We start from the raw sequence: 23,736 nt of genomic DNA on the forward strand, positions 1-23,736 counted from the left end.
GTTTCACTAGAGACTTTCCAGGCCACCCAGCTTTTTGGCCCTTGCCAGCCAAGTCTCCTTACGCGGTTCCTGGCGTTGGCAGCCTTTTCCATCTTGGCCTGAGCCAGCAGCTCCTGGTAGATGGCTGCCAGAGGCTCTCGAAGATTCTCCAGCAGAGCACTGGGATTCTGCAAGGCCGCTAGGGTGTCCTTGACCACCCCTCGCTCCACTGCCTCATTGATGGCAAGAACAGCCGCATGGACTAGGAGGGGACGTGAAAACAGGGTCAGGAGGCCAGAGCAAACCCCAGTCCAGCTACAGCACAGTCAGCTGCAGACCACTCTGACATTACCCTTTTTCTATCCACAAGGCCAGGCAAGTCAGGTAGCCTAATGGCCCTGCCTATGATGAGAGGTAACCAAAGTTTATACGGGGGCATAAGGCTCAGAGTCCTCCCATACCCACGGAACGACGCCAACAGGTGAGCCTGATCTCTACCTGCAGCCTCATCCACTGAAAGTTCATTGGCCAGGATGCCCCCGATCTTGCTGAAGGCAGGCAGCTGGAGGTCATACTTAGCCAGTTCAGAGGCCATGTTGCTGAGTTCCTCAGCTGCAATGAGAGCACAGGTGCCCTTCATCAGGCCCCGAACCCCCAAGACCCCACCCAGACTGTGGAGGTTGGGGGAGGAGCTGGGCTTACCTGTGAATTTCACCTTCCCATATAGATCATGTATCTGAGGAGCCAATCCCAGCCGGAAGAGGAAGAGACTGGGAAAGAATGGAAGGCATTGGGGCCTATTCATTTTGACAGGCTGCCTAGAATAGGTTTGCAGGAGATACTATGGGAATTTAGAGATGAAGACCATTCAGCGCCTGCCCACAACTCATCCCCCACTTACAGGGAGATAGGCAATGTAAGCCAGCCCAAGGCAATGCTGGAGCAGATAAGTAAGATGCTATAGGAGGTCTGTGGGGACTGGGAAGGCTTTACAGAGAAGGACACACTGCAGCGGCAGGTCATTGGATGGAGATGGAGGATGCAAAGGGCATAGCAAGCAGAGACCCACTGAGCTAAGGCACGGCCACCTGAAAGGACGCGGGAAAGGAAGCCAGAAGGAGGTGACGTGGTGGACACAGGAACAGGTCAATCCCTTTCTGTGATTTAGCCAACTGGTTGCTGATGGCTGGCTGTGAGTAGGACTAAACAGCCTTCTCTCTTCACACTGACTGTGACAGCATGTGACCCTCCTGATACATCCTAACTGGACTTCTCTGCACCCCAGTCACAAGCTGAAGACTCTTCGCTGCCTGCCCTTTCCCTTCACCCACAGAGGTCACGTGTAAAGGTGCCCTCCAGCACACACATAAATCTAAACAAAACTAGGGAGATCGAGAACGTCACTCCGAGAAGGGCTCCCTGTGGTCTACCCTCCGCCCTTCCTGTGTCAGTGTTCGTTGCTGTTGACTGTTGGTTGCATCCACCCAAGCAGCCCAGCTGACAAAGTCCTGGCCTCTCACCTGAGTGCATGAATGCAGTAGACCACCCGTGGCATGTTCTTCTTGTCATAAATGTCCGTGGTCTCTGGGAAGAAGGTCTGGAGGGGAAACCACCCAATTACTGCCAATGGACACTTCTAAGCAGCACCAGACGTGGAAAGAGGGGCTGAGGAATAGGTCTTCCTATCTGACCTGGGGTGTGTGTTCCTTTGTTGCCTGGGGCTTCTGGGTAAACCTCCCCATCTCTTTACAGCCAGCACTCATCCGCATACTCAGTGTAGAAGAAAAGCACTGGGACACACTCCAGCTGAGGCCCAGCCACAGACACACAGCCAAACCAAACATGAACCAAACATCAGACAAGGCTATCAAGTCTACAGGATGCGGGCCACACGCTCCAGGAGAGATAGGTGCCTCTATTCATCCTACAGAAGCAGCCAGCCTCTATCCCTCACCTTGGACTCTCACCAGAAAGGTGGCATGCTGGGAGCTGGCCATGACCCCAGAAAGGGCCCAGTGAGACACACACTGCCAAGGACCGCACAGGATCAGGACGTGCCATCACTGTGTCCAAGCCAGAGGTCTCTAGCCAACGGGGACCCCTCTAAGAGCTGAGTCACCCCCTGGCATGACTTCCCATGCCACCTGATGACAGTAATGAGGTTTAACCTCAATACATCTCGGTTACCCTAGATACGTAAGAAAGGTCCAAATCTAGGGACTTAAAAGCATTCTAGCCTCATCAAGGACACATGTTTCTATTGTTTCTGCCTCTCACTAAAGCTTCTTTCTTAACTGTCATTTCCTTGTCTTATAGTTCTCTCCTATAGTGCAGAAAAACACAGCATAGTCTTACCATGCCTTAATTTGCACAGTCTTTACAATCTACAAAAAGAGATCAAACAGATCATGTGATCTTCCTAACAACCTTATAGGGTAGATAGGGAGGGATCACTATCCCCATTTTACAGGTGAGACAAACTGAGAGTCAAAGAGTGAGAGGACACACAGCATGTGTCCAGCTGGGGTCCTGGCCCAGGCTTCCAAGTCTATCACCTAGGGGTGTGGTGTGTCCTTGCTTCGCACTATGAAAATCTGGTGGAAAGACGGCCCGTCAACATAAGGCCCACCTCCTGCATGATACAGGGGCCTCACTGACTAATGGGAACATCCTGGGCCAGGGAGCCTTCACCGCCCGTCACTTGACATACCCACAGGGAAACAGAGGCAGAGACCAAGTAACAAGGTTCAAAGACACATGGAGATGAACACTGAAGAGTCCCAGGGAGATAAAGCATGTGTGTGGTGGGGGTGCTGGTAAAGAGCAAAGATGAACCCCAATCTTAAGGCCCAGTGTTACCGAAGGCAGACCGACGTGGGCTATTGCAGACAGCCAAAAGTTGATGTTGTCCGTGTGACGGAAATGCAAGCCAGTTGCCTGAAAGGGAAGGAAACAGAAGAGAATCTATTTCCACAGTTCTTGGGGTTTGCTATGGGTAGAGTCCAGACTGGAACTTGAAGATTCAAGGGGTGAGGGCAGGGGACCCTGCCCTATGGATTTCCCATGCCCCCAGGATGGAGACACACAGACAGACAGAAACCACCAGGTATGGATGCCCAGTGAGGCATTTGGGAAGGATGGTATGGGGATGGGATTAGCAAGCTAGTAACGGCTTCTGAGAAAAGGGGAGTCCAGAGCTGGGCTGGGAAGGAGAGGCAGGCTGGGCTGGCCAGAACACAGCGAAGGGGAAGCGTGCCCTGGAAGTACCTTGAGGTGGTAAAGCCCACAGCCTCTGTGTGCAGACTGTAGGTAAAAAAGTCTGCTTGGAGGTTCTCATACCAGGGTCTCTCAAAACCCACCTAGCAAATGCCTGTTAAGGGTGATACACACTGCCTGGCTGGGAGATACCCATTGAAACCTGCTGTTCTGGTGCAAAGATTAATAGCATCCTTTTCATCCTCAATAGTAGCCAGGTCTGGACAATAAATTGTATGGTCATCCCACTCTCACAGCTTTGAGAAGAGGGAGTTTGAGAGGAAGAATGTAGAAGGTAGAGACCTCTGCTCCCCACCTGGTACCGCAGCTGCTCCGCATCATAGATCTTCTTCAAGGGAACCACAGAGGGTGCGAAACAGTGGCCCAGCTTGGCCAGCAGCACTCCGTTCCGGAGGCTCTCCTCCAGCTCCATGGGGGAAGGCAGCTCCTCCTTCAGGCAGGCCTCCATCCAGCTGAGGGCATGAGAGCAGCTTGTGGCCCACTCGGGCAGGCCACAGCACTTCATCCAGTCCCAGGACCCTCTTCCCTCCCTCTCTCCCTTTAAGCAGCCTCTCACTCTCTCCCGACTCCTGCTCCTGCCCTGCCTGCGACACCCACCTCTGCCCACTGCCTGGCTGTTTCCACAGTCATCCAAGCTGCCTCAGACACCTGGATTGGCCAGTCCTCAGCCCCCACCTGCCCCATACATCTTCCATGACAGATACTGAAGCTGCCCATCTTCGGTAAGGCTTAAACAGTACCTTACCTGTTACATGATATAACCTCTCACTCAGTCTGGTTATGCATTTGAGTGCTGAACCAAACTGTGCCTGCTCACTTCTCTTATTCTGCATGTTCTCAGAACCCAGGCACACAAAGGTCATGTCTACACAGCCCAAAACCCAGTTTTGATGATGAAGAGGGGAGTAGGTTTGAAGCAAGGGGAGCAGCACAAACAGACAAAAAGGAGTCAGGAGATCTGCTTTCCACACCGTCTCCCAAATTCACCTCTCTGAGCCTCCAGCTGCATAATCTGCAAAATGAAGATACCTGTACTTCCCACTTCAGTGGGCAGCTGCCATGATTAAATGAGTTAATGAATAGGAAAACACCTTGAATGTAAATATTAAGTATTATTATGGCTGATGAGTGTATAAGGGACAGAATAAAGGATCCCATCTGAGAAGCCCAATATGTGGGCTCTTCCTCCACATTTTGGGACCTATTCTGCTGCTGCTGCTGCTGCTGCTGCTAAGTCGCTTCAGTTGTGTCTGACTCTGTGCGACCCCAGAGATGGCAGCCCACCAGGCTTCCTCGTCCCTGGGATTCTCCAGGCAAGAACACTGGAGTGGGTTGCCATTTCCTTCTCCAATGTATGAAAGTGAAAAGTGAAAGTGAAGTCACTCAGTCGTGCCTGACTCTTAGCGACCCATGGACTGCAGCCCACCAGGCTCCTCCGTCCATTGGATTTTCCAGGCAAGAGTACTGGAGTGGGGTGCCATTGGGGAAAGTATTATTCCTTGATGCTCTTAACTCATATTATGAGCATCATTCATAGGGATATATTGCACCCTGGCTCTCTGACCGCCAATTTGGGAGAATGACATCAACAAAGGGTTACAAAGTTCATAATACATTGTAAAATTCAGGGTCCACAAAGCAGAACTATCAAGGCAACTATAACAGCGGTAGATATAGTTTTCCACCAATCACCCTTCACCCAAGATGATAGGACCGAAGTCCAGAAAGGAATGTTTTCATGTGACATTGTTTTCACCTGGTTTTTCATGTCATCTAAAGCAGTCGATACATTGCCAGATAAGTCAGGAATGTATTCACAACATTCAACCTTAATTATAGCACAGGTCTCTCCTTGAGCAGCTGTGAGTATGTCCAAAGCCATTCTATTATGAATTCCCGCTTTTCTCATTTGGAGTTGCTCTTCATTTAAGGCTGGGATGGCTTTTGTTCTATCTAGGAGGACCTGTTTTGTGAAATTAGTCAAGGCCTCTACTTTAATCATGATATCTGCTGTCCCTATAGAGGGTACAAACAAGGCAGCAATATACTCATACCATTGAAACACGGATCTTGTCCACCTAGCATGTAAATAAGGCAGATTTACCGGTTGCTGTAGGCTAGGCTTTTGTTACGCTGGCATTTATATCAAATGTAACCCCATGACTCGAGTCTATTGACTATAGGTCTTACACCAAGAGAGCCAGGAAAGTATATCTGTTTTCAAAGAAAGAGCAAGTCATACCTCATTTTATGCTTTCTCTGCCACAGACACCTGATTTCCTATCTACCCCATCCAACCTACTTTTTGGGAGAACATAAAAATTACACTATTGATTGAAAGGAAAAAATTGAGCATTTATCCTTCCTTTAGAGCCAACATCCATTCATAGGAAATATGGGGTAGAGTGGAACAAGTTGAGTGAGACAGGAAGTGAACAGAAAAAGCCAGAATGTAGGATGTTCTAAAGGACAAATGACTTGGTTTCTTCAACAAGTCAGTGACATAAAGAACTGAAGAGGGGAGGGGAGCTGTTCTAGATGAAAGAAGACTTAATAGTACATAACAACCAAATGCAATATATGAATTCTTTCAGATCCTTAACTGGATAAGCCAACTGTAAGAATACGTGACTTTTTAGACAGTCAAGAAAGTTTGAAAATGGCCTGAGTGTTGATCCTTCAAGGATTAATGGATAACTTAGGTGGGTATTATAATGGCATTGTGGTTATGAAGGCAAATGTCCATATACAGAGATATATATTAAAGTATATAGGGGGATAAAAGGATGTGATGTTGTCTTTGTTCACAGATGGCACACTCGTCTTTGCAGAAAATCTGAAAGCATGACACCAAAAAACTCCTGGAGGTAATAAGTGATTATAGCAAGGTTGTAGGAGACCAGGTTAATATATAAAATTCCATTGCTTTCCTATATACCAGCAATGAGCAAGTGGAATTCAAAATTAAAAACACAATACTATTTATATTAGCACCCCCCTCCAAATGAAATTAGGTATAAATCTACATAAGGAAATCTACAAAACTGATGATGAAATCAAAGAACTCAATAAATGGAGAAATATTCCATATTCATGGATAGGAAGATTCAATATTGTCAAGATGTTAGTTCCTCCCAACTTGAGCTATAAGTCAATTCAATGCTAATCCAAATCCCAGCAAGTCATTTTGCGGTTGTCTAAACAACGATTTTAAAGTTCACAAGGGGGTGCACCCAGCTAGCTTAGTTGGTACAGCATGAGACTCTTCGAGTTTACATGGAGAGCCCAAATACCCACACTAGCCAACATGACAGTGAAGAACAAGTCGGAATACTAACACTACCTGACTTAGCCACAGTAAGCAAGACAGTACGGTACTGGCGAATGAACAAATAGATCAGTGGAACCGAACAGAACCCATGTAAATACAGTCACTTGATCTTTGACAAAGGAGCAAAGGTAACACCACGGAGCAAAGACATTCTTTTCAACAAACGGTGCTGGAATAACTAGATATCCATGTGCAGAAAATGAATCTAGACAGAGACCTACACCGTGCACAAAAATCAACTCAAAACGGAGCATCAGCTTCAAAGTAAAATGCCAAACTGTAATACAACTCGTACAAGTCAACATAGGAGGAAACCTAGATGACCTTGGGTATGGCAATGACTTTTTAGATACAACACCAAAGGCACAGTCCTTGAAAGAAATAATAAGCTAAATTTCACTAAAATTAAAACCGTCTGCTCTACAAAAGGCAATGTCAAGAAAATAATGTGATAGTCACAGATTGGGATAAAATATTTGCAAAAGAAAACATGTACAAAAGACACATTTGAGGAAATTTCCTGGCGGTTCAGTGATTAAGACTCGGTGCTTTCGCTACCAGGGCCCAGGTTCAATCCCTGGTCAGGAAATTATGATCCCACAGCCAAAAATAAATTAATTAACTTAAATTATTAGTTTTTAAAAAGACATATCTGGTAAGAGATTGTTACCCAAGATATTAAAAAAACTCTTAAAACTCAACAGTAAGAAAACAAACAACCTGACTGAAAAATGGGATAACGATCTTAACAGACACCTCACCAAGAAAGACATACAGGTCTGGCTCTCCCTTGAGCCGGCCTGCTGTTCTAACAGCATCTCCCACTCTGATATACTTTATTCTCCTCTCATAAGAAAAAAGAAAAGAAAGAAAGATGTACAAAGAAAATAAACATGTGGCAAATAAGAATCTGAAGAGATGCTTCACATCACATGTCATCAGGGGAACGCAAATTAAAACAATGATGGAGTGCCAATAGACACCTATTGGAAAGGTCAAAGTCTGGAACACTGACAAGATCGGTGCCACTGAGGCAACGGAACAACAGGAACTCTCATTCATTGCTGGGAAGCCACCTTGGGAAGCCATTTGGTGGTTACTGTACTCTTAGCATGTGACCCAGCCATTGGGCCCTTTGGTATTTAACCAAAGGAGTTGAAAACTTACATCTGCAAAACATACTGCCCAACCTTGGAAGCAACCAGGATGACCTTCAATAGGTGAATGGCTTAATAAACTGTGGTACATCTAGATAATGGAATGTTATTCAGCACTAGCAACGAATGAGCTATGAGACCATGAAAAGACATGGAGGAAACTTAGATGTATATTACCAAGTAAAAAAGAAATCGATCTGAAAAGGCTACATATTGCATTATTCCAGGTATGTAAAATTCTGGAAAAGGCAAAACTCTGGAGACAGTAAAAAGATGAGTCGGTGCCAGGAACTGGGGGTGGGGTGGGAGAGAGGGGGTGAATACCTGAAACAGAGCCTTTTTAGGGCAGTGAAACTAATACGATAATTATGGAAGGATACATGTCATTGTATATTTGTTCAAACTCACAGAACGCCTACAATTCAGTGTGAACTCTAAGGCAAACTATGGGCTTTGAGAGATTATGTGTCAAAGTAGGTTCATCAATTGTAACACATGTACTACTCTTATGGGGGATGTTGATGGTGGGGAGGCCATGTATGTTTCTAGGAAGGGGATGTATGAAAAATCTCTGCATCTTTATCTTAATTTTACTGTGACCCTAAATAGGCTCTATAAAGTCTTTAAAAAAATAAAAGATGCTATTTCAACTCTCCCTTTCCCACAGAATGGACTCCTGCCTTTTTCCATTTGCTTTGGGGGCAGATGCCTGGGGTGGGCAAGATGGGAAGAGGAGGCCAGAAAGAGGCAGGCCCTCTGCTCACCGCTTGGCTTCCTCCAGCCGACACAGGTATTGATAGGCGATGTTCTGCCTCCTCTGCTCATCCATTTCCTCTGCTGTGAGGCGTTCATCTGAGGAGTCAAAGAAGGGAGCATTAGACAGAGGGCCGTAGCCAGGTTCTTCTTAGTAGATTTTCTTAGGCAACTCTGCTCAGAGACTAGAGGCAGCTCCCACATGCCTGTCCCCCTATTCCCAGGACACTGGCTCCCATCTTCTGCTCCCATTCGATAAAGATACCCTAGTCAGCACCCTGTTAGAGGGAGGATCCTTCCTCTACTGGAGGCATTCCTTTCCTTTCCAGCCATCTTCCAGGCCTCCTCCCTCCCTTCAGGGATGTCCAGATCCCTCCTTGGCTGGGAACTTAGCTCCTCATTTTATCCCTAATTAGGCTCTGAGTTCTCCAAGAACGGGACTTCCGTGATCCTCCTCATGTACTCTCCCAGAGACTAGGTTAACAGAACCAACTAAGATGCATCATCCAGCAACCATTCATTCACTCAATACCTCCTGTACGTCGCACTAGACTAGTGGACCTCTTCTCTCAAGAAGTTCTGGTTTAGTTATTCAGTCCTGTCTGACTCTTTTTGACCCCCAGGGACTGTAGCCCTCCAGCTCCTCTGTTCATGGGATTTTCCAGGCAAGAACACTGGAGTGGGTAGCCATTCCCTTCTCCAGGGGATCCCTGGGATCCCACCCAGGGACTGAACTCAGGTCTCCTGCTTTGCTAGTGGATTCTTTACCATCTTAGCCACCAGGGAAATCCAAGCAGAAAGGAAGGAAAAGCAACTCAACAGAGAGTACCATGTGAAAAAAAAGCCTCTCAACTTGGGATTAAATGGAATGACAGAGAATTTTAAAAGATCACAAAGGTGTATTTCCTCTCCCTTTTGGTATAGGTCACCTGAGAAAGAAAATAATCTCCAAGCTAAATAAAATGCAGACAATAACTTGACTCCCAAACTCAAGAACAGGAAATCCCTTAAATGAGGCAGCCTTATTTTGCCTTAGCCACAGCCTCCTTTTATCCTTCCCCTAACTCTTCTCTCCCATCCGTCAGTCTCCTTAGGGAAGACAATACAAAATCAGACAAAATGAGAGAAAGCTACATATACACACCAAGAAAATAAACTCAGAGAACTTGAAAAGAGAGTTTAGCAAATCTGTCTTTGACTCAGCACTTAATGCCATTCCGGCTCTTTATCTCTTTTCCTTATGTTGCTTATCCTATGATATGACTTGCGGGAGGGGCAGGGCTTCTCTGAATTGGTAGTTAAGCAAGTTAAAACACACACACACCCCTCCATGTTCAGATGTGAAAGCGCTGGCCAACAGCAGGAAATCCACCAGTTCCTCTGAGGGGGTGTACAAGGAACAAGTGTTGGTTGCTAAGTATGGAAAATAAACCAGTAAGTGAATGACATCACTTCAGAATTATGAACTGAGGACTGTGAGAGATGGGCGGGACTTTGCACATACACAGAGTCTTCTTTTCAGGTCTGAAACTAGCTTTCCTTCAACTGATCAGTAGACATGGACTAAGCTTTTTGAATCCAAATGGAGAAGAAGGGAAAGGAGTAGAAGATTTTGCTTTCACTCAGGTCAGATGAAAACCTTTCTGTGCTTCCATTTTTCCGGCCCTACTCTAAAGCAATGGTTTTGAAAACGTGGTACATGGACTATCCGCATCACAGTTAGGTGGGGTTATGGAAGAAGCCCAGTGGTTCCTGTTATAAGTGCAGATTATGGACCCAAGTTGAGACCTACTGTTGCTAACGCTCTGGGATAGAACAAACACCATACAGTTTAAGAGGCATTGTCTCAAAGAAGCACCAAAAAGTCAAGGAAGTCCCCCATGTCTTGTTAGGCAGTGCTTGGCAAGTATGAACTGCTGAATTTTTAAGGAGCCAACCAGACCACCTACATTCTCCGAGCCCCGGAGCCCCAGAATTTGGGAATAAGGGAGAAAACTCTCTGTAAGCTTTGAAACGCGACACAGAAGTCAGAGCATTTCGCAGCTCACAGCTTTACTCCCGCCCGCCAGAGTCCGAACTGGGTGCTCCCTCTCCACGGAACACAGTCCCGGAGCCCCTTGTCCAGCGGGCACCGCGCCCAGCCCCAGCCCCAACCTCTCCCAGGACCGCCGTGTCCCCGACCAGCGGCACCACAACCAGATCCTACTCGGCCCCTTCTAGCACTCACAGATCGCCCGGCCCGGGCCCGCTCCTCTCCGCTCCATGTTCCTCCTTCTTCCAGGTTTGAATCTCCCGCCGCCCAGCCACCGCCCCTCACCGTTGCCACAGGCGGACAGGGTACTTCCGGTCTATGCCGCAGGATGCTCTGGGATTTGTAGTACCAGGTAAGAAGAAGGATACCACTCAAGGCTGGGAGGATCGTCCTTGCGGTACTTTGGGTCGCTATTTCTCCAGGGCTTCTTCGCTGCTAAATCGTCTTATTTCGAGTACCCTCTGCTCCTGCCCCTGCCACTTTCATTTCCCCCTAATATTCCCATTAACCCCACCCCCGTTCCTATAGTGTTCTTTGGTTTGGTCTCGCTAACTTGAGGGCCTGTTTTGTGCTACGCGCTGATCAAGGTGGTGCTGATGCAGAGATGGCTTGCGTGCTAAGTCGCTTTAGTCGTGTCCAACTCTTTGCGACCGTATGGACTGTAGCCCGCCAGGCTCCTCTGTCCATGGGATTCTCCAGGCAGAAATACTAGACGGGCTCTTTACCACTAGCACCACCAGGGAAGCCCAATGTAGAGATAAACAGATACAGTTAATGCCCTAAAGAAATGCGCTTGAGTGATAAACACATAATCAAGTAACTCAGAGGTCAGTGATACACAGAGGGAGCAGATAATTGCTGTTGTTAAGAGCAGTGAAATAATAATACTTTGTGAAATAAATCAAACAGAAAAAGGCAAATACTATATGATATCACTTACATGTGGAATATAAAAAATAATACAATGAATATATATACAAAGCAGACACAGACTGACAGACACGGAAAACAGACCTGTGGTTACCAAAGAGGAGAGGGACAAATTAAGTGTATGAGAGAAACAGACATAAACTACTATACATAAAATAGAAAGCAACAAGGATTTACTGTATAGCACAGGAAATTATACCCAATATCTTATAATAGCCTATAATAGGATACATCCCCTGGAGGAGGGCATAGCAACCCACTCCAGTATTCTTGCCTGGAGAATCCCCATGGATAGAGGAGCCTGGCGGGCTACAGTCCAAAGGATCTCAAAGAGTTGGACAAGACTGAGCTGCTAAGCAGAGCACATGATAGGTTACAATCTGCAAAAATACTGAATCACAATGCTGCACACCTGAAAATAACAGGATTATAAATAAATGATACTTCAATTAAAAAAATTCAGAGGACGGGATAAAGTAAGTGTTTGAGGAAGAGTGTGTAAAGTAAGAAAGGAGCAAAGGGCAGAGTGTCGGGGAACACTGGTATTTTAGAGGTGGACAGGGGCTTCCCTTGTGGTCCAGTGGCTAAGACTCCATGCTCTCAAAGTAGGGGCCCGGGGGTTCCATCCCTGGTCAAGGAACTAGATCCCACATGCTGCAACTAAAGAGTCTGCATGTTGCAAGGAAAGGTCCCACATGCCACAACAAAGAAAGAAGATCCTGCATGCCACAACTGAGACCTGGTACAGCCAAATAAATAGAAATTTAAAAGGAAAAAAAAGAAGTGGACAGAAAGCAAGCAAAGGAGATGGAGGAGGAGTTGTCAGCACAGGAGAAAGACAGCCAGGACACAGTGGCTCATGGAGCCATGTAAGCAGAGATTTGCAAGGATATGTCAGATATAGTAGGGAATCAAACAAGAAAAATGATCCAGAAATGATCACTAGATCTTTAAGAGGTCATTGGAACCTTGGTGAGACCAGTTTTAGTCTCTGCCCCCTTCCCAAATCATTTCTTTTGCTTTGAGAGAGGCTGGTCAGTGAGCAACAGACTGGGCAGCATCTTTGACTCTGGCTATGCTGCGGTAGCATCCTGAAGGCCCAGCCCATGGACAGAAGCCGCAGGCAGCTAGGAGAGCCTGCCTCGGGCATGGGCACTTTCTGCGGCACACAGCACTAGGCTTGCACACAGCAGGCACTCAACCAAGTCTGCCTGGCAAATGCAGGTGAGCCCAACTACTTCCTTATAATTGTGTTTCTGGCCATGGCCTCTCTACTTAAAAGAGGCCTTTCTCCTAGATAAATGAGGACATTTGCTTTCTGATGCAGGCCACCCTTGGTGAGTTAGGGCAGGAGGTGCCTGTTTTTCCGGGTCCTGCTGTTCTCTCATTAAGCAGAACCTGGAGGTTGCAGATCAGTGGAGCTGGGAAAAGGAGTCCGGGGGCAGAGAGGCTCCTCTGATCTCCAGGCATTTCCTGACCATCAACTTTTCGCCCTCTTCCCAAATGTAAAACTACCACACAGAAGCACAGTGTATGAGTGTGTTCGTGTGTGTGTGAAAGGGTTCATTGCCTGGATAACCCATGCCTCATTAAAACTTGCAATCACGGTTAGTGGAAGGGACCTTAGGCTAGTGAGCCCAGAATCAGAAAACCTGGCCTGTAATCTCAGCCTCATGACTGCTTTGTGACCTCAGGCACACCTGCTTTTCTGAGGTCCCTTCTTCTGTGAAATGAGGGAATGTGATAAATGATCTTTGAAGCTATAACTAGCAACAAGCCCTTGCTGCTTTGATTCTTGCTTGAAATGAAGGACTTGAGGCATGTGTCTGCAAGAGTGGGGAGAAGTGGGGCAGGAAGGGCAAAGAAATACTGGTATCTGTGCCCAAGCACCAGCAGAGTTCAGCACTAAGATAGGATATTTGAGCTGTCAGTCAAAGAATTCCCTAGGCATTGAAGGCGGTACCTGGTTGTCTGGTAACCCCAGGGGCTCTGAGCTAAGAGCTGAGAGAGGTAATCCTAGCCAGAAGGGACCATTCCAGAAAGTCAGCTACAGAGAAGATCAAAGAAGGTAAGGCGCCTGTGCCTGGGGCCCCAAGGTCTGGTTGGGGGTAGCTAGGAATGCCCAGGAAGGAGGGCCTCAAAGAGACAGAATTTCTGGGTGCTCTTAGGAGCAGGGGTAGTTTCTTTAAAAAGAGAATGTATCACCTTTGCTTGCTTCTCCTAAAAAAAAAAAAAAAAAAAAAAAAAAAGGCAGCAGGGAAGAAGAAGAAGAAAATAGGAAGGACTGAGAACTCACCTCTTGGGCCTTTTCCACTCCTTTTCCTGTCTTGGGAGGATTCAGGGAAAAGGCTTTGCCTTTCTAGGGGGAGAGATCCTAATGAGAAACACATGCTGATGCAAGAAATGTATTTGGGTTTAACAGTGCCCCAGAGATAACAGCAGGATGTTAGGCGACCAAAACTAGCAAGCAGACGGAAAGTCAAGGAGGTAGTGGGGAGAAAGGTTCCCCCTGAGATAGGGAGTAGGCAGTAACCGGAGACACAGAGGCCTTGCTCCTGAAAGTTGGCTCCTCGCCAATTACATGGCCTAGTCAGCTTTGTGCCCCTAGTGCCTTGTATGGCTCCTGGCACACAGCAGGAGCACACTGAGCTTTTCCCGAACTGACTTGAACTCTACCTTGAGATTAGACGCAGGAGTATGTAGATTATGAGCAGATGTCTTTGGATGCACAGGGTGAAGGAGATGGTGGAGCAGAGGCCCTGTATGTGCTCTGTTCGTTCATCCATTCATTTATTCATTCAGTACACCTTTTTTATTGTGGCAAAAATCTATATATACCATGAAATTTACCATTTTAAACCTTTTCTAAGCATACAGTTCAGCAGCATTAAGTACTCACATTGTTGTGCAGCCTTCACCACCATCCATCTCCACAACTTTTCATCTCATTCGGTAAACATATTTTGAGAATCTACTGTTTTAGAACATTCAAGTTGCTCCAAATCTAGTAGGGGAAATGGTCAAGAAAGTCAACAACCCTAACTCGGTATGAAAAATGCCACAAGAGACCCAAGTACAGATAAGCACTATGGGAGTACAGAAGAAGGACCCAGCTGGTTGAGGGGAGGGGCTTTCTGAAGGAAGCTGTTACTTGAAATTGTTGCAAGGAAGAGAGTGGTTCAACAGAGGATGGTCAGATCCCAGGTCCAAGTCCCTGGGGTGGATGCCAAGTATGTGTTCTTGGCATCATGCAGGAAAGAATTCAATGTTGAGCCATAGTAAAGAGAAAGAAGGCTTATTCAGGGAAGAAACGCACTCCATAGACAGCGTGTGTGGGGCTGTCAATTTTTACATAGGCTCTTGGTGGGTATCCTCAGTATTGAGGTGATTATATAGGCTAATGATTGGGTGGAGTATTCCAGTTATTTTGGAAAAGGGGTGGGGATTTCAAGGAATTGGGCCACCACCCACTTTTTGACATTTTGTGGTCATCCTTAGAACCATCATGGCACCTGGGGTGTGTTACACTGAGAGTATACTGAGGCTCAAGGTCAAGTGGAAGTTGAGTCCGCCATCTTGGACCCAGTTGGTTCTAATCAGTTTATGTTGCATCCTCAGGCTAAGTCATTTTTTTTAAAGATTGTGCCCTTCCCCCTCCTTGTCTTAAAATGAGTCTTGGAGGATGAACAATTAGTCAGGACATTAGAGTGAGAGTTGATGTGGTGTCCAATGGGATAGGTGAAGCAAAGTGAGATGGCAGAGAGAAATCCTTTAACCCTGAGGGTCACACCGGTGCAGAAGTAGAGCTGAATTGCTGTAGAGGGACAGTGGTCCTTTGGAGGACCAAGGATAACATACTGACCCCTCTGCTCCCTATTGTCAGCCCTATGTCTTCCCTCAACACCGAGGATACCCCCCAAGAACCCTCGCTCTCGTCCTCAAGCTCCAAGAAGAAAAAGAAGAAAAGAAAGTGGCCTCAGCAAGAGGCCACCATCCAAGCCCTCACCAGGGCTGGCCACAGGGCCCTATTGGCTGGCCGGAACCATGAGGCCTTGACCAGCTTCCAGAGGGCCTTCCTCCTGGCTTCCAAGTCACCAAAAACCAGAGACACCCCTGTTCTCCAGGCCTGTGCCTTCAACCTTGGGGCTGCCTACGTGGAGACTGGGGACCCAGCCAGAGGCCTTGAGCTGCTCCTATGTGCTCACCCTCAAGAGACGGCCCAAGGCGGGTATCATGGCGACCAGTGTTTCAATGTGGCTTTGGCCTACCATGTCCTGGGTGACCTGCCTCAAGCTTTGGCCTGGTACCAAAAGGCCCTGTGCCACTACCAGCCACTAGGTGACCAGGGACAAGCCCAGGCAAAAATGGGAGCCTGCTACCGAGCTCTGGGACAGCCTGGGCTAGCAGCCCACTGCCTGCAAGAAGCAAGCCGGGCCTATGCCCAAGCAGGGCAGCCCCAGGCTGCAGCCCTGACACTGGGGGCTGCGGCGGGGTGTATGCTGAAGAGCGGGCAACATGGGGTGGGTGAAGTCATGCAGGTGCTGGAGGAAAGTCGGAGGCTTGCTGAGAGAAGCACTGAGCGGGGACTCCTGGGTGAGGCCTTGGGGCTGAGAAGGTGTGGGATCTGGGGGATTTCAGACTGGGTGATTCCCTGAGACATGGGGTGGAAGCAAAGGCCTTTCTGAGGGCTGGGAGGGGCATGGGAACGCTGGGGGAGTGGGACAGAGGCTGCACCAGTACAGCTTCAGCAGCATCTGGCCAGTGACCTTGGCTATGCCCTGCAGGGCAACTCTATAACGATCTAGGCCTGGGCTACTCCCAGCTCCAGCTGTTCCCGCTAGCAGTAGAGGCCTTCCTGCAAGCCCTGCCCCTGTGCCGGGAGCCAGGAGAGGAGGCCACAGTGCTAAGGAACCTTGGGATGGCCCACAATGCCCTCGGCAACTATCAGGAAGCCCGGGAGTTCCACCAGAAGGCTGCTGACCTGCACGGTGGGTACCAGGGACTGGGGAGTGAGACTGAGACCAAGGGGCTAAGAGGGGGGTTCCAGCTGGGCCCCAAGGTGGAACTCTAGAACTAATTATGGTTATACTTTGGAACTAATTAGACTGGGAAGTCCAGAACCAGGGAAGAGAGAGTGAGGGTGGGAGGGTGCAGGGGATGGGGTAGCCAGGCAGGACAGAGGGTTATGGGCCCCGAGGCTGAAGCCTGGGGTTGGAAAGGCAGCAATGGGCAGAGAGAAGAACCTGGCTGGAAAGGGAAGCCTGAAGTGGAGCCCAGTGCTTCTTCTAAATGATTGTGTGACTTTCAGCACATTATTTTCGCTTTCTGAGCTTCAGGTTGCACATGTATAAAAAATGGAGCTATTAATACCTGCCTTGCCTGCCTCCCTGAGTTTTTATATGGCTCAAAGCAGCCTGGGGAGGCATTCAGGCCAACGCTCAGGCTGGGTTTCAAGAGTTCAAGCCTTCATGGTGCCTCTAGAGGTGTGCCGGGGTTGCTCACCAGGACTCCTGGCAACCCTCCCTTCCTCGTTGGGGGGCAGGGCTCTGATGCCCCAGCAGGCCAAGTCTTCTCTTAGGATGGGGCGGGCTCTGTCCCCAGGCTCTGTGGGGCAGCGGAGGGAGCAGGGCTGGAGCTTTGGCAGCCTGGCATTTGCAGTGAGCCAGCTGGGAGACCACAAGGCCGCCAGAGACAACTACCTACATGCCCTGCAGGCTGCCCGGGACACTGGTGAGGGGAGCGGTTTGCAGGTGGCTTGGGGTGGGGCAAAGCCTGAGGATCCTTGGGGCTGGTGGGAGGACCTCTGGAGGGGAGGGTCGGTGGGGTTGGGAGCCAGGGGAGGACCTCTCAGACTGTCTTCCCCAGGGGACGTGAAGGGGCAATGGCAGGCCTGTGAGGGTCTGGGGGCTGCTGCAGCCAGACTGGGACAGCATGACCAGGCTCTGGAGTACTATAAGGAAGCGCTGGCCCGGTGTCCGGTGAGACCCTCCATCCCAGAATGGAACTGTTCCCCAGTAGCCCTCCAGTTGCTCTCCTGACGTGCTTTCTCCAGCTGATCTTCCTGTCTCTCCCCACCATCCATTCACTCATCAAATGTGCATTGGACACACGGTGTGCTGGGTCCTGGGACACTCTTGTGAGGAAGAATCCACCTCTGTCCACGGTTCTGCGTAGGCGGTGGCAGGACGCTGGCAAAGGCACAGGGATGGGCTAGAGAAGAGAGGAGACAAAGGCCCCTCCCCTCCTCCTTTTCTATTTCTTCCCCGGTCCTGAAGCCCAGGCCTTCCCCACTACCCCATTATCCACTCTCTCCCCAGAAGGAGTCAGATCCTGTGCGAGAGCGGCTGGTGGCCAAGCTGACAGATGCCGTAAGGACCCACTTGGCCCGGGGTGGGCTGCTTCCGACTCACACCCTGGTGAGATGACACCAAGACAAGCAGGAGGGGGTGGGGAGAGGTTACCCAGAGAAAGGGGTGGTGATGGGCAGAGCAGATGCCAAGGATGCTGTATTTGACTGCTCGTCTATGGTCACCTGCCCCAGGGCCTGCGTGTGAGACACACAACACTTTCCAGAGGCCACCTGGGGGTGGGGAGGTGGGTAGGGGGTTGGGGATTGTCCCCAACACCAGGGCTGTGCCAGGGCTTTGGCCGATTGGTAACTAGCCCAGTGGGTGAAGACCAAAGGCTGCCATTGAAGATGGGGCTTCCCAGGTGGCTCAGTGGTAAGGAATCTGCCTACCAGTGCAGGAGCCCCATGAAACACAGGTTCCATCCCTGGGTTTGGAAGATCCCTTGGAGGAGAAAACAGCAACCTACTCAATATTCTTGCCAGGATAATCCCATGGACAGAAGGAGCCTGGTAGGCTACAGTCCGTGGAATCCCAAAGAGTCAGACATGGCTGAACACACTTGCATGCATGGACACCATCAAAGATAACTGAGCCAACCCTGCAGGACGTGGTTTTGTCTCTGGCTGCAGTTCCCAAAAGAGCCGCAGGATGGGAGCAGTGCTCCAAGGATGTTCTCTCTCTCTCATTCTCTAGGGGACAGTTCTCTGTGGGTCTCTACCTGTGCCCCTCCTTCTCCAAACTCCTCCTCCCTCCCTCTCTACCTCCCATCCTCTCTCGACAGGTCAATGTCTCTTCAACTGCCTCTTCCCTCACTCTCAGGCAACCTACTTACCCCAGGAATTGAAATTATGCTTGAATATTTGTTATATTTATTTGCTGGGTTTTATGTCTCTACCACACGATTGCACTCATCTCACACGCCAGCAAAGTAATGCTCAAAATTCTCCAAGCCAGGCTTCAACAGTGCGTGAACCATGAACTTCCAGATGTTCAAGCTGGATTTAGAAAAGGCAGAGGAACCAGAGATCAAATTGCCAACATCCATTGGATCATCAAAAAAGCAAGAGAGTTCCAGAAAAACATCTATTTTTGCTTTATTGATTATGCCAAAGCCTTTGACTGTGTCGATCACAACAAACGGTGGAAAATTCTTCAAGAGATGGGAATACCAGACCACCTTACCTGCCTCCTGAGAAATCTATGTGCAGGTCAGGAAGCAACAGTTAGAACCGGACATGGAACAACAGACTGGTTTCAAATTGGGAAAGGATTATGCCAAGGCTGTATATTGTCACCCTGCTTATTTAACTTCTATGGAGAGTACATCATGAGAAATGCATGATGAAGCACAAGCTGGTATCAAGATTGCCGGGATAGATATCAGATATGCAGATGACACCGCCGTTATGGCAGAAAGTGAAGAGGAACTAAAGAGCCTCTTGATGAAAGTGAAAGAGGAGAGTGAAAAAGCTGACTTAAAACTCAACATTCAAAAAACTAAGATCATCTGGTCCCATCACTCCATGGCAAATAGATGGAGAAACAATGGAAACAGTGTCAGACTTTATTTTCTTGGGCTCCAAAATCACTGCAGATGGTGACTGCAGCCATGAAATTAAAAGATGCTTGCTCCTTGGAAGAAAAGTGATGACCAACCTAGACAGCATATTAAAGAACAGAGACGTTACTTTGCTGACAAAGGTCTGTCTAGCCAAAGCTATGGTTTTCCCAGTAGTTATGTATGGATGTGAGAGTTGGACTATAAAGAAAGCTGAGCACTGAGGAACTGATGCTTTTGAACTGTGGTGTTGGAGAAGAAAGACTCTTGAGAGTCCCTTGGATTGCAAGGAGATCCAAACAGTCAATCCTAAAGGAAATCCAGTCCTGAATAGTCATTGGAAGGATTGATGCTGAAGCTGAAGCTCCAATACTTTGGCCACCTGATGCGAAGAACTGACTCACTGGAAAAGACCCTGATGCTGGGAAAGATTGAAGGAGGGAGGAGAAGGGGATGACAGAGGATGAGATGGTTGGATGGACATGAGTTTGAGTAAGCTCCAGGAGTTGGTAATGGACAGGGAAGCCTGGTGTGCTGCAGTCCATGGGATCTCAAAGAGTCAGATACGACTGAGTGACTGAACTGAACTGATGTCCTCTCTTGGGAAGATCCCCTGGAGAAGAGAATGGCTACCCACTCCAGTATTCTTTCCTGGAGAATTCCATGGACAAAGGAACCTAGTGGGCTACAGTCCACGGGGTCACAAAGAGTTGGACACGACTGAGTGATGAACACTCTCACTTTTCCATCTATGTCCTCTCTTATTTGAAAGACTAGGACATCATATTATAGTTTGCAGGTAAAATTATCTTGGCATAAGCAGATGACTGGATTAGGCATCAGAAGACCTAGGTTCTATCCAACATTGGCCACCAACTTTCTGTGACTTTGTCCCTGGAGGCCCCAGGAGGGCCCGGGAAGGATGAGGTGGTCATCAAGCTCTGGCCAGGTCTGATACTCCATGAGCTTGAGTTCTAACTTGAGAGTTACTACTGGGAACCTTAATAGAACAAAGGGCCTTGCCCTGTAGTTTCATCCTTAGACACAAGGCACAGCCCAGCTGTCTCTAGCACTTCTCTGTCTCTCTGGGGCCATTGTGTGTGGAAGAAACGTACATTCACACCACAAACACAGCTGGGATAGCCATTTTTCTCAAACTGACCCTGTTTACCCGTCTTCATTCCTAGACCTCAGCTCCAGGGAGATCCCTGGCTCCAAGTGGAGCCAGCCTGGTGCAAGGGACCCCAGCCAGGGCAGGCAGGGGCACACCAGGAGTGCAGCACAGGTAAGCATGGCGGGAGCAGAGCTTCAGGGATGGGTGTGGCCTCAGGGGTGTGTCGGGAGGTGTCACAGCCTGGCACGGTGGGTGGGACATGGGGAGGAGGGGAGCTGGCCAGGGTACCACTCTGCCCCCTGTTTCCTGCCTCTACAGATCTTCCGGTGGGTGGGAAGATGAGTTAGAGGAAGGCCACGAGGGGAAAGAGGAAGAGTCAGCGAATGTTCCCACGACATCTCGGGCACCAAGCCTGGAGGGTGAGTCTAAGGAAGCTGCTTCTAGCATCACCGTCCCCTAAATGTGAGTGCTCTTACTTCCTGTACCCCACCCTCCCACTTGTCATATTCCCAAGGCCAGAACCAGCCCTCCCCACTTTCTGCTCCTCTCTCAAGGCCCTGGACCATTTTGCCTAAACCCTTTCCTGAATTTGCCTCTTCCCCCCTGCTCATGAGGCTTTTCTAACATCTAGAACTTTGTATCTTGGAGCACCAAGGTTTCCACACCTGCTGCATGCCAGGCCCTGGATGCTTTTCTTAGCTTGCTAGTCTCTTCCCCCAAAGGCTTTGCACTCTGAGGACAGAGTTCCTTGCTTCTTGGTGACTTCAATTCACTGATGTCTTCTTTTCAGTGTGTTTTCTTCCAGGCACACTGATTAATCATTCCCATCTAGTCAGTCCAAGTTTGCCAAGCACCTGCCCTATACAGGGGGACCTTCTGCGTACAGCGACCAAAACATCCCGATACCCACCCTCCTGGTTCTTCTGCCAAAGATGTCTCTTTCCCCTCATGATGGTTCTTGGGGCAGCGAGGCCTATGATGAATGTGTTTGTCTCTCCTTCCAGGCCCAAGACCCAAGGCCCATCTCTCATTTGGAGGCCAAGGCCCCCTCAGAATGGAGAACCCTGGCCTTCTGGTGCCCAATGGGCCCCGTGGCAATAGGTGGGTACCTGGGTCGGGATGAAGCCTGGAGAATGGATAAAAGAAGTAGGAGAGGACGTGACTTTGGATGACTTTAATGGAACATGATCACTGTTAAACTTGGGGGAAGAGGTGGTCTGTTGCTGGGGGACATGGTGCTTTGAGCCTCTCTGACTTTGCCCTTTAGCAGTCTGCACAACCTTCACCCAGCTCTGGAGGTCCAGAGTGTCCCCCGCCTCCTGCGTGGCCTGAGTGTAGACCTCGGCGAAAGGGAGAATCCTGCTGAATGGGGGAACACACGGCTTCAGCGTACTCCCCACTGCCCTGGAGCCCACCAGCAGAGGTAGGGCCAGAGAGGGTTACAGAAGCTGGAGCCAGAGCGAGCTGCCTTCTCTTCTCTCCCTAGTCACTCCCATTGGCAAGCCCCTCTCTGCCTCCTTCAGGTCATTCAAACAGCCCAGGGAACACCCTGGCAGGAACCCTCAGAGGAGATCCATGGAGTCTGGCTTCTGCATAATCATGTGACCATCCCCTGCTAGCCTCAGCATGGCCTCTGCAGTACCCTCCCAACATGCACACTTCAGGGACTTCTGGGGCTGGACCCCTTCCCCGTCGTTTCCGGTGAGCACTGCATGGGCATGGAATGCAATGTCTGCAAGTGGGCCCCCGAGCAGGCTGGACAAGGGCTTGGCAGTCTCAGCACCAAGGCGTTCTGGGTGCTTCTCATTGGGATTTTTGGATTCAATAGGAAAAAGAATAAAGGAAAACGGATGGTACATTTCTCCCCTTTCTTTCTGGCATCAAATCTCACAATCTGGCCTTGCGAGTTCTTAAAAGCATGACATCTTGTTTAAGACACTTTAGGGTCACTGACTCCATTTTCTCATATGGGAAATGGGTATCTCATGCTACAGAAGATACACCTTAAGGGAGCTATTGATACACTCCTCTTCCTCCACAAAAAAAAAGCAGATGCTGGATGCAGGGCCCCTCGGGCCTATAGCAGCAGTACTGCTGCTAGCTGCTGCAGCAACAGGATTTTGCACCATTGCTCACTTGGCACATGCCACACCCTGTTGTGCTTCACAAGTGTCTTCTCCTTTAATCCTCACAGCAGATGAATCCCCTTTCACACATGAGGAAAAGTAGGCACAAATGTTAAGTGGTTTACCTGCCAGGTCACACAGCTAGTAAGTGAAGCTGAGGTTCATACCTAGGCAGTGAGTACCTTTTAGGATGCTGTGCAGTTCAACTCCCCCAGTTAAGCCATTGCTTACCAACAGTTGTTTGTGTTTGATACCAAATGTGTTTATTCCAATTGTATGTGTTTTTGTTGTTTGTAATTAAACTGATGAACTAAGAGTGTGAAAACAAGCTGTTTCTATGACAACTAAATGGAATCTTTAGAAGACACAATTCAGGTTGAGTGACTTTAAAAACTGCTGTTGAATTAGATGTGAGCAGAGAAACTATTACAAATTGGGGGAAATCATAAAAATCTAGGTGAATTTTGCACTTAGATTGCTTTAAATATACCATCAATTTTCTGTTCCACCTTAAGGAAGCCAACTTTAAACTGTTAGGTGATATGTAGGTGGTGAAGTTTGTGCAAGAAAGAAGATGGATAACTACAGTCTTTGGCCTTATCCTCAAAGGCAAGACTCCGGTCACACTTTGACAGATGGCAAATGAACGTTTGTTGAAGTAAAATAATCTAGTCCCAGTCGTGTCAGATCAGAGAAGGCAATGGCACCCCACTCCAGTACTCTTGCCTGGAAAAATCCCATGGACGGAGGAGCCTGGTGGGCTGCAGTCCATGGGGTCGCTAAGAGTCGGACACGACTGAGCGACTTCACTTTCACTTTTCACTTTCATGCATTGGAGAAGGAAATGGCAACCCACTCCAGTGTTCTTGCCTGGAGAATCCCAGGGACAGGGGAGCCTGATGGGCTGCCATCTATGGGGTCGCACAGAGTCAGACACGACTGAAGCAACTTAGCAGCAGCAGCAGTCGTGTCAGATAAGAGGCATTCTACTGCACTGTGAATTTCTTCACAATGAGATTTTAAGGATTCATTAAAATATTTGTACATAGAGACCTACTAGGTTTCAGGCACAAAACCAGGTTTTGAATCTTCCTTACCTCAATAGAGCTTATTATCTTGTCAGGCATTGG

General features: G+C 48.6%; 2 protein-coding genes across 2 annotated transcripts in view; one reads left to right on the plus strand and one right to left on the minus strand.

Annotated features, from left to right (window-relative positions):
* The window catches only part of IQGAP3 (IQ motif containing GTPase activating protein 3), a 40,480-nt gene extending 29,682 nt beyond the window's left edge, over positions 1 to 10,798 (minus strand). The window contains exons 1-8 of the mRNA XM_005677342.2: positions 10,724 to 10,798; positions 8,508 to 8,595; positions 3,551 to 3,707; positions 2,839 to 2,916; positions 1,500 to 1,576; positions 682 to 749; positions 478 to 591; positions 63 to 241 (exon numbers count right to left, since the gene is read on the minus strand). Of these exons, the coding sequence (XP_005677399.2) occupies positions 63 to 241; positions 478 to 591; positions 682 to 749; positions 1,500 to 1,576; positions 2,839 to 2,916; positions 3,551 to 3,707; positions 8,508 to 8,595; positions 10,724 to 10,760 (798 nt within the window). The 5' untranslated portion in view covers positions 10,761 to 10,798. The remainder of the gene's footprint in view (positions 1 to 62; positions 242 to 477; positions 592 to 681; positions 750 to 1,499; positions 1,577 to 2,838; positions 2,917 to 3,550; positions 3,708 to 8,507; positions 8,596 to 10,723) is intronic.
* Positions 15,346 to 22,916, plus strand: TTC24 (tetratricopeptide repeat domain 24). The gene is made up of 11 exons (XM_018046526.1): positions 15,346 to 16,051; positions 16,243 to 16,446; positions 17,060 to 17,188; positions 17,324 to 17,436; positions 17,776 to 17,874; positions 20,554 to 20,651; positions 20,799 to 20,899; positions 21,271 to 21,360; positions 21,479 to 21,581; positions 21,748 to 21,903; positions 22,004 to 22,916. The coding sequence occupies exons 1-11, from the start codon at positions 15,346 to 15,348 to the stop codon at positions 22,083 to 22,085; spliced, it is 1,881 nt and encodes a 626-aa protein (XP_017902015.1). The 3' UTR covers positions 22,086 to 22,916.

The sequence above is a fragment of the Capra hircus genome, chromosome 3 (assembly GCF_001704415.2).
Source record: "Capra hircus breed San Clemente chromosome 3, ASM170441v1, whole genome shotgun sequence".
In the NCBI taxonomy this organism is placed as follows: domain Eukaryota; kingdom Metazoa; phylum Chordata; class Mammalia; order Artiodactyla; family Bovidae; genus Capra; species Capra hircus.

What these genes read in the sequence shown, in the direction of transcription:
- TTC24 (XM_018046526.1), top strand. Translation starts at nt 15,346, where the DNA reads ATGTCTTCCCTCAACACCGAGGATACCCCCCAAGAACCCTCGCTCTCG. An exon ending in TGCTTCCGACTCACACCCTG is followed by an intron (nt 17,875 to 20,553) that starts GTGAGATGACAC and finishes CTTCATTCCTAG; the next exon opens with ACCTCAGCTCCAGGGAGATC. An exon ending in TATACAGGGGGACCTTCTGC is followed by an intron (nt 21,361 to 21,478) that starts GTACAGCGACCA and finishes GTTTGTCTCTCC; the next exon opens with TTCCAGGCCCAAGACCCAAG.